This window comes from Nelumbo nucifera, chromosome 4 (genome assembly GCF_055504915.1).
Source record: "Nelumbo nucifera cultivar China Antique chromosome 4, China Antique-T2T, whole genome shotgun sequence".
Taxonomy (NCBI): Eukaryota; Viridiplantae; Streptophyta; class Magnoliopsida; order Proteales; family Nelumbonaceae; genus Nelumbo; species Nelumbo nucifera.
In genome coordinates this window covers 31,527,977-31,536,470 of record NC_142652.1, presented here as the reverse complement: position 1 = coordinate 31,536,470, position 8,494 = coordinate 31,527,977, and the positions used below count along the sequence as shown (strand labels likewise).

Here is an 8,494-nt window from a genome sequence, read left to right as displayed (position 1 = left end):
ACAGAAATTCTATTCCAGCCCACCACTGTTTTCCTAGATTTCTTCTAAATTACACAAATTCTAATCCAGCCCAGCACTATTTTCTAATAATTTCAAGCAACAGAAATTTTAGTAAGAAAAATTTTCATAACAAACTTAAAAATCTAAAGAGATGGAAATGAGCCTATCATTTCATGTTTCCAAAAACAATATTGCGTCGAACTGCAGAATTCTTTTCCAGATCTCCTCTTGACCAAAAACGTCAGGATCTTAATAAAACAGTTCCTTGGAAATGGTGGTGTGACGGGGGGCTCAGGTTTGGTCGCAGGCAAGTTGTCGCTGCAAGTGCTGCTCATCGCCAATGCCCAATGGTGGTGTTACTACCATCCGCTGCAAGTGCTTTTTCCCACCCACCGCTACAAATGCGTTGGATAGCCGCTACAAACTTGCTGTCCGCCGCTGCAAGTGCTGCTCCAACTTGTAGAATCGCCAATGCCCAATGGCGGTGTTACTGCCATCCGTTGCAAGTGCTTTTCCCTGCCCACCGCTGCAAACTTGTCGGGCAGCCGCTACAAACTTTCCGTCCGCCGTTGCAAGTGCTTGCCGCCACAACTCTTACTATTGTAAACTCGTCGTTGCCGGTCGCCGTTAATTGTCGTTGGTCGGTGTGTGTTACCATCAGATGCCGGAGGTGCTAGCCACTACAGGTGGTCGGTTGGGTGTGAGGGTTGAGAGGAGGGAAGGGTTAGACTGAAAATGGGGTTCTAACCCTAAAGGGACTAAAGTTCGATTCTGGGTTAGGGATATTGAAGGCATTTTGTTTTTTGTTTTTTTTGTTTTTATTTAAAACATTGAAAATAAAAAAGTAACATGCAAACTGCTGCCTGAGTCAAACAGTTTAGCGGTCCGATCGCCCGGGTCAGTAATTTTCTGACTTTTTCAACATTTTTTGAAATTTCCGGTTTTTAGTATAACTGGACCTGGGGGTCGACCGATTACCGGTTTTTCCTGTCCAGTCCGGTTTTGAAAGCCATGGTATCTGCACTGTACATGTGGTATCTGCACTGTACATTTTTGTACTGGTCTTACCAAACTAAGCCTTTATACAGAGCAGGCATTGGAAGACTTTCGATTTAGCTCTGATGGACGATGAACAGTGACAAAGGTGTTGGTCTGTTGTCATCTAGAGGAAACTTAGGGACAGATTGAGACGAGAGTATTTGGTGGTGATTAAAATGGAATGGCCCATAGAAAATCTACCTAGCTAGGTTGCCAGGCATACGTACCCCATCGTCATCCTAGTCGACTGGCACACGAAACCCCTCTTCTTCTCGGCCGTAACTTTGAGAGAGAGAGAGAGAGAAATAGGGCGAGAAGCAAGATGGAAGGTTAGGCGTTTTGATTTCTATACTAGACCAGAACTAATAAAACAGTTGTGTGATTTGATTTCGAATTTCTCAAATGTAATTTTCTAGTTTGGTCTGAGATTTTGTTTTTCAATTAAACTAAACTAGATTGGACCATGATGAACACACACCCCTACCGCTCATACATACTTTCTATTATCTTGACTTACTGGTTTAAAACTCCTCTTTCTACTGTGAATAGGGTTTGAATTATGTAAAATTTTCCACTTTCAACGAATAAGGGCCACTAAAAAAAGAGCAGCTCACTCTCTCTCCTTTTCAAAAGTAGAAGATTAATAAGAGAAAAATCTTCGGATCCTTAGGCTTAAAAAAATAAGGAAAAGCTCCTAACCCACACTGGGTATTGGGTAACAGAGCCATGCCTAGCCCAGTTAATTTGAGATAAGCTTAAACATTTCATGAAAACATGCATGCCTATCCAAGTATCCACCACTAAAGGAAGATCAGAAACATGAAGAATCATATTTAGTTGTGCACTCATCTTGGGCTGTTACCTGGCCATCATGTGCAAACCATAATTATTATATACAAGAATCTGATTCAAGCTTATAACCAATCTGGAGTGTTGAGTTTCCTTTGGTTCACGTCCAACCAGGACAGTTTTTCTTTTCATTGCAACTTTTTGTCTATACCTTTAGGCTACACGGTTGGTTTAACATATTGGGTCGGACCACTTTAATAAAATAAAGTCAGGGCGGGGCGGACCTGGTGATTGCAACAAACCGGCCGGCCCCATCTCATTTAGCGGAATTTGACTAATTCTGAACCTGGAGACTGGAGAGGCTGCCCTCTAGTCTAGCTTAGCTCCTACTTTGTCCTCCTCTTTAGTGCACAACCCCTAGTTGGGCTAGTTGTCCAGTTCAGACTTGAGAGTTGAAGGCACGAAGCTTTACAAAAGAATGTCGGAGACGCTACAGTAACCTCAGCTGCTGTACAGAATTCAATCACATTACCTTTTTTTCTGCTTTACAGTGCAGACCCTATTGAATTGAGTAAGTTCAGCCTGCCTCCGCATTCATTATTTCTTTTTCTTTTCTACCAGCTTTTTTATCCACTGCAACCCAACCCACGTGAGAACGTTCTACTCTCTGTGTCACTGACTCACTGTGTGTGTGTGTGTGACGCCACAACATTAGGATTTAGGACAGAAGGAGATCACATATTCACATGAAGAAAGGAGCCACCCATCACTTTCCCGCGAGGTATGTTGGTATTGATTGCTCTTCCCAAACTGCCCTTAATTCCCAAATTTTATTAATTACCACCCTTCTTAACGTTCATTTACTTTTTAGTTAGAATTATACAATTATCATTTTATTCATAAAATGAACAATATTGTCTTTTTATATATTAATAATTTTCTATAAAAGCAAAAAAGGTAATTTCTGTAAAATATCTCATCCACATACATGAACCATTATTTTCGTAGAAAACCACTAATTCTAAAATACAAACATGAGGACAAAATAGTCTTTGAAAACCTCCATCAATATCGATAGAAGCTGAGCATTTAAACAATTAAACAGGAGTATGGTCATTATTTATTAGTATCATTAAATATACTAAATAAGTAGATAAATAAAAAAAGTTAAAAAAATGGTAGGGGCTAGAGCCTAGAACAAAGTTGCTAAACAAACGCCTCGGATTGCTCAAGGCGAGTTTGCTGCTGGTGCCCGCCGTGTGTTCCCTTCTAATCCTACAATACAATCCATCAATAATATAATATAATATTAAATTAATAAATAAGCAGAAAATCAGGGAACGTCGTCGCTTGGGAAGCACATTCAAAGATACGAGTAAATCCCGGTTTTCCGATTGAGATAAAAGAATGTTGTTGGTGTCATATACATCTACTCATATGTGGCGGTCCACCGTTGGACACATCAACCATAGTTAAAATTGTGATTATTGATGGGGATTGGTGTCACGCCACGTGGTAACGTCCTCCTATGGTAGACTTTGAATTTTTTCTTCTTTGTGAATTGTGATGACATGATGGACGGACGACGTAGATGATCCTATTCGCAGTACCTCTGACGTAATCATCCATCTAAACAACGTCTTTATATAAAGTGGAAGAGCTTTTTCAGTCGCCCATCTGATTGGCCACGGGCCCACATCCAACGGAACCAGAGATATATGAGCCGCTCGATAAAAAATGAAGATGAAAGGGAAAGGACTCTCTCTCCCCAATTCTCCCCAAACTTTTAAAAAGGATTGTGGAAAGGCAAGGAGAGGAAGAAGGCCCAAAAATCCAAATGTGCTTTTGGGACTTTGGGGTTGCTTTCTTTCTTTTCTTTCTCCCCTGTCTTTTAGAATGTACATGAAAAAACATAATCATGCATAAAAAGGAGATGCTGCTACTTCTTTACGTTTTAACTTTATCCTCTCTTGTCAATGAACTATATCCACACACACTGACCTCACAGCCTGTATTGGCCGTATATCGAGAACATCTCCAATACTTGCATTCTCAATACAGAGTGGGACGTGACTATGAGATCAGTGTGAGGTGCGCTTTGTGAGGAGCATATTTCAATTCTATATAATCAAATCCTAGCATACGTAGATTACCTGAATGAATACGCACATAGTTTGATTACACAAGGAAGAAATAAGACAGACGGGAAAATTTGCAGATTGTACACCGCGAAGTTTAAGAGTAAAACGATCTGATACTTCATTGCTTGGGTGGTTTGTTAGTTTCCGAGGAAGAAAGATGAATGTTTTAGCCCGGAATACACACAAGAATCTAAAAGAAAATGAAAACAAATTAGAAAACAAAGAATCGATCGACATCGACCACCCAATCGGCCAATCCTCGTTTCCTCTGTTTTTGTCCAAGTGGTGCTTGACCAACTCTCCTTTTCCTTCACCTTCTCAACTCGGAAGTAGAGTTCTTAGGATCCAATTTAACACAGGTATTCGTTGCCCATTTAGGGAGGTTTGTCTTCTTATCTGGGGTGGGTTTCATGAGTCAGTCAGCCTTTCCTTTGTTTACAAAAATTGGACAGGAGAATGGGGAAAGGCGTCAAATTAAAGCTTGGTACATACATTACGAAGGTCATCGCTTGCCGGAGAATTGACCTCCCTAATGGCATTTTCCGGCTTGAGTCAACTTTCGCTTGTATTACAAACCCAATTCTTCTTTTCTATTTTCTGTTTCTGTACGTAGCTGTTAACATCTATCTCCTCAATTTCTCATAACCCAAGAACAATATAGTAGACCAGAGTGATTGGCAGCGCTATTAACATCCCAAATATCACCCTGAAACATAACCATTAATATATTATTAAGTCAGTACTGTTAGTAATTGTTAAAGCAAGATTAAAAAAGTTCAGTTATTTGTTTATTAATTCTACTCTCTTCGTCACTTACGCAGTACTGAGAATGGTTGGGTGGACGTTATATTCTTTGGCGAACACAAAAGGGACGATCCCCTGCGGAAGAGCGGCCTGAAGATGGAAAAATCAATAAATTTAAATAAAACAATCTAAGTAAAGAGCCTACAACTGAAAAATAAATAATAAATAAAAGATTGAAGTCTTTTGTTTCTCATTAACCTGTACAATTGCGATGTGGAGGAGCTGGCCGCGTAAGCCAACTGCAATAGAAGCCGCGGCCATTACGGCCGGACCCGTCAGAAACCTGACGGCCATGGCGAAGGCGGCCACCGAGTTCCCGCAGGCGATTATCTTCGGTTGGAGTGCCATGAACAGCCCTGCCCCAGGCGCAAAATGCAGATAAAATCAACACATGATAGCAATAGAATTAGAAAAGAAAAGAAAAATCCATCTTTTGCTAAACTGCGCACGCAGTGGCGTGCAACCTCCGGTGACGGTGAGTAACCAATTGATGCAGTTGCAGTCTTGGTAGCGACCACCCCAGGAAGACAGGACCACAAGCAACGTGCTAGAAGGTCCCACGTGTCGGGCATCCAGGCTCCTACTTATGGTCCAGCGGTAATTGACGTTTCGTGAAATTACCGAAAATACCCAAACTGCCATCCAAATGCCACGGAAGTTGTCTTGTTGTAGTAAATCTAAAATCTAAATGCCCATCCAATGATCCAAAGTCCAAACAGTTGTTGTGGGCCTTGTGGCTACTGGGTAGAGAGGATCACCATCCACCAATCATGGTCCACTGCCCACTATTGACGGCCAAGATTGATTACCATTGGCTACTGAGCGAGCCAATGTGCGGCCACCGCTGAGAGACAGCTGGGAGCTTGGGAATGGAATGAATGGTGAGTTACGAGTGGAGAAGCAGAAACCCCACCCCCAAGGCTCACGTTAGTGGCAACTAGAACTACCAATCAAAGAGTCGTCGCGAAAACAGACTAACCTAAGCTGAACATGGCCATGCCGAGACCAGCATCGGAGAGTATAGAGATTGAACCCTTTATTATTTTGGGCATAGACAGATCCCACCTGCATTAACGACAAAGGAATTTCCAGAAACTATCAATCCAAGCAAGAAGACAAATTAGATAATAGAACTTGTTTAATGATTATAAAAAAAAAACAAAACTTCGGGTTTTTTAGGGCTTTATCTAATTCGGGGACTCTGCTCACCGAAAAGCGATGAGAGACCAGACGACACCGATGAGGCTCGAGTACGTGTTTGGGTTCCGGATTAGCTTGCGCCAAACCATGATTAGAATAAGCCGGGTCATCACACTTGCCGGTGGCATCTGTTTCCCGGCGCCGGATTCTGTCGTTCCCACAGCTTTCGGGTGTAACTCAGCAGTCGAGCTCGACCCCAGCTTGGAAAGGCCAGTCGCCCCTTCTTTCTCTCCGTCCTCTTCTCCTTCACCCATCATCATTCCTCTTCCACCCGGGAAACGGAGGTCCTCCCCACCAAAGACCTCTGCTTGAGCAAATCAATTTAATTAAAAATAATAATTAAAACGAATAATTTAAATTTTAATCATTTTAATGTGGTGTTTCCCTTTTAAGTTTTACCCACCTTTGTTCCCACCATTTTGAGGGTGATCACCTACTAACATCCGGATCTCCTTGGCGCTCTGATCAGAGCGTCCAGATTGCTCCGTCGCACCGAATACGTGGAGCCCACCGCCTTCGGACACTGGCGAAGCGCTGGAGCTCCATACGAACATGTGAAGTTCCTTGGCATCGTGGTTCGCTTTGCCCTGTCCTTGCGCTTGCGTCGTCGTCTGCTGCAGCTGCTGTTGCTGCTCTTTCTTTGCGCTTTTGGTGCCGGTTGAAGAAATCTCCGGATTCGGCGCAGGATAAGTGCTCGCAGTCGGCACAGCAGGATAGAAGCCGAAGCGAGGAGAGGTGACGGATGCTGCTGCTGCAGCTGGGGCACAATTCTCCTCGAAATTCGACGGCCTCGGGGTCGGACCCCTCGATGACTGTACTGAATACAAGTCTCCCGGTCCAAAATTGGACTGCCTCGCTGGGAAGCCTTGAAGTCCGATCATTGAATAGAAATCCGAGTTGTTAAAATTCGAACCCCTCGGCGTTGGATTCTTCGACGAACTCAAGCTGTAAATCTCTGCCCCGGTGAGATTGGATGGGCGAGGCGTCAATGCCGAGAGTGAACCCGGTCCAAGCGACCTTCTTGACGCATTCGACTTCCTCACAGTCACGTGAAGCTTCCCATCGTTTCCGATCTCCGCATCCGTCTCCAAGAAGTCCCGGCCGTCGAGCGACACGACATCGGAGTCGATCTTGAACGAGACGATCGACCCTGCGGTATCAGGGAACTGCTCCATGATCAGCATCTTCGCGCCACGGTACTCGAAGAGGAACAGAAGCAGTGTATACCAGATGATACACTGCAACACGACGACCTGAACCATGAGATTGCCTGCCTCCGGATTATACATGGCTATCAAGAGAGGGATCCCCATAACCAAGGTGTTGGGCAGCGTGGAAAGAGAGAAGATTGTGATTAACCATTCAAGGCTTCCGTTCCTGGTAAAGTTAGCCCAGATGCCGAGAACGACGATCATAATTATCTTCTGCAATGTATCGGCGGCGATGAAATGGAAGTTCATCTTGTAAGGGTTGTTGGTGGAGATGAAGTGGAAGGAGAGAAGTGGAACGGCGAATATAGCGACGAAGCGGTTGATGCCGGAGCACTGGTCCGGCGAGAAAATCTTCCACCACCGAACTGAGCCATAGGCTAAGATCATAGCCACGTAGAGAGGAACCATGGCGGCTAAGACCGTGTAGAGATCTCCCCATGAAATCATCTTTCGAAATCGTCGGAACCGGTGAGAATCAGAAATGGGTAGTTAGGTTTAGATCTAATGAGACTGAAAACCAACAGTGTAGAATAAAATTGGAGAAGATAGGAATTAAGGGTGAAATGGGGAGAGAGGAGGAACCGTTTATTAACTAACTGGGTATGAAATGAAAGACCTCCGCTGCTACTTCTTCTGTCGTTCTGCTGATGGTTAGGAGAGAGACTGCTTGAATTGAAGAGGAGGGCCTAGAGAGAGAGAGAGGTGTGAATTTACGAAGTGTAACTTTAGAGGGATATATATAGGAGGGAGAAGGAAGGGGGGAAATGGGTTGAATGCAGATTGGAGTGTAGTGAGTTGGAGTGATGGAGTGGAAAAGAATGAGCGCCTACTATGGTTAAGTTAACCGGAGAAGATGGATAGGATAGGGGGTTTATGAACACAGGTGGCTCAAACAGAGAAAACATAATTTGGATGAAACATTTTTTCTTTATAAATGATTTTGGGAGAATTGCATGCTAATATCGTGAATGTAATATGACCCTGGAGAGACCCTCCATAAATGTTGTCAGGGACCAGACCGGATGGCTTAACGGTCGGAACTAGGGGTGAGTACGGGTTGATTTGATTGGGTTTCAAGGCAAAACCTCAAATCAATTTTCTAAGATTAAATTCAAGGATTGCAATTTTGTTGGAAATTTTAGGGTATTTGACCCGTCCCAATCCTAATAGAACTCACTTATCAAAACATGAATTTGAGGTTTTATATTAAAACTTTATTTGGAACACAAATCCAATTACACTTAACGCATGTGTCCACTCCCGATGCCCGAATATAAACCCATCTCTATCTATCTACATGGCATCACATTT

At 43.3% G+C, this 8,494-nt stretch overlaps 1 protein-coding gene across 1 annotated transcript; it reads right to left on the bottom strand.

Annotated features, from left to right (window-relative positions):
- Window positions 1–4,061: 4,061 nt before the first annotated feature.
- Window positions 4,062–8,082, bottom strand: PIN4 (Auxin efflux carrier family protein). The gene is made up of 6 exons (XM_010276344.3): window positions 6,376–8,082; window positions 5,982–6,276; window positions 5,752–5,837; window positions 4,971–5,128; window positions 4,786–4,862; window positions 4,062–4,674 (listed from the first exon to the last, which is right to left on the bottom strand). The coding sequence occupies exons 1-6, from the start codon at window positions 7,628–7,630 to the stop codon at window positions 4,608–4,610; spliced, it is 1,938 nt and encodes a 645-aa protein (XP_010274646.1). The 5' UTR covers window positions 7,631–8,082; the 3' UTR covers window positions 4,062–4,607.
- Window positions 8,083–8,494: the final 412 nt, after the last annotated feature.

Excerpts from the sequence above, each read along its gene's own strand:
- PIN4 (XM_010276344.3), bottom strand. The coding sequence starts at position 7,630 with ATGATTTCATGGGGAGATCTCTACACGGTCTTAGCCGCCATGGTTCCT. Across the intron at positions 5,838-5,981 it reads TGGTCTCTCATCGCTTTTCG|GTGGGATCTGTCTATGCCCA; the intron begins GTGAGCAGAGTC and ends TCGTTAATGCAG. Across the intron at positions 5,129-5,751 it reads CATGGCCATGTTCAGCTTAG|GGCTGTTCATGGCACTCCAA; the intron begins GTTAGTCTGTTT and ends CGCCTGGGGCAG.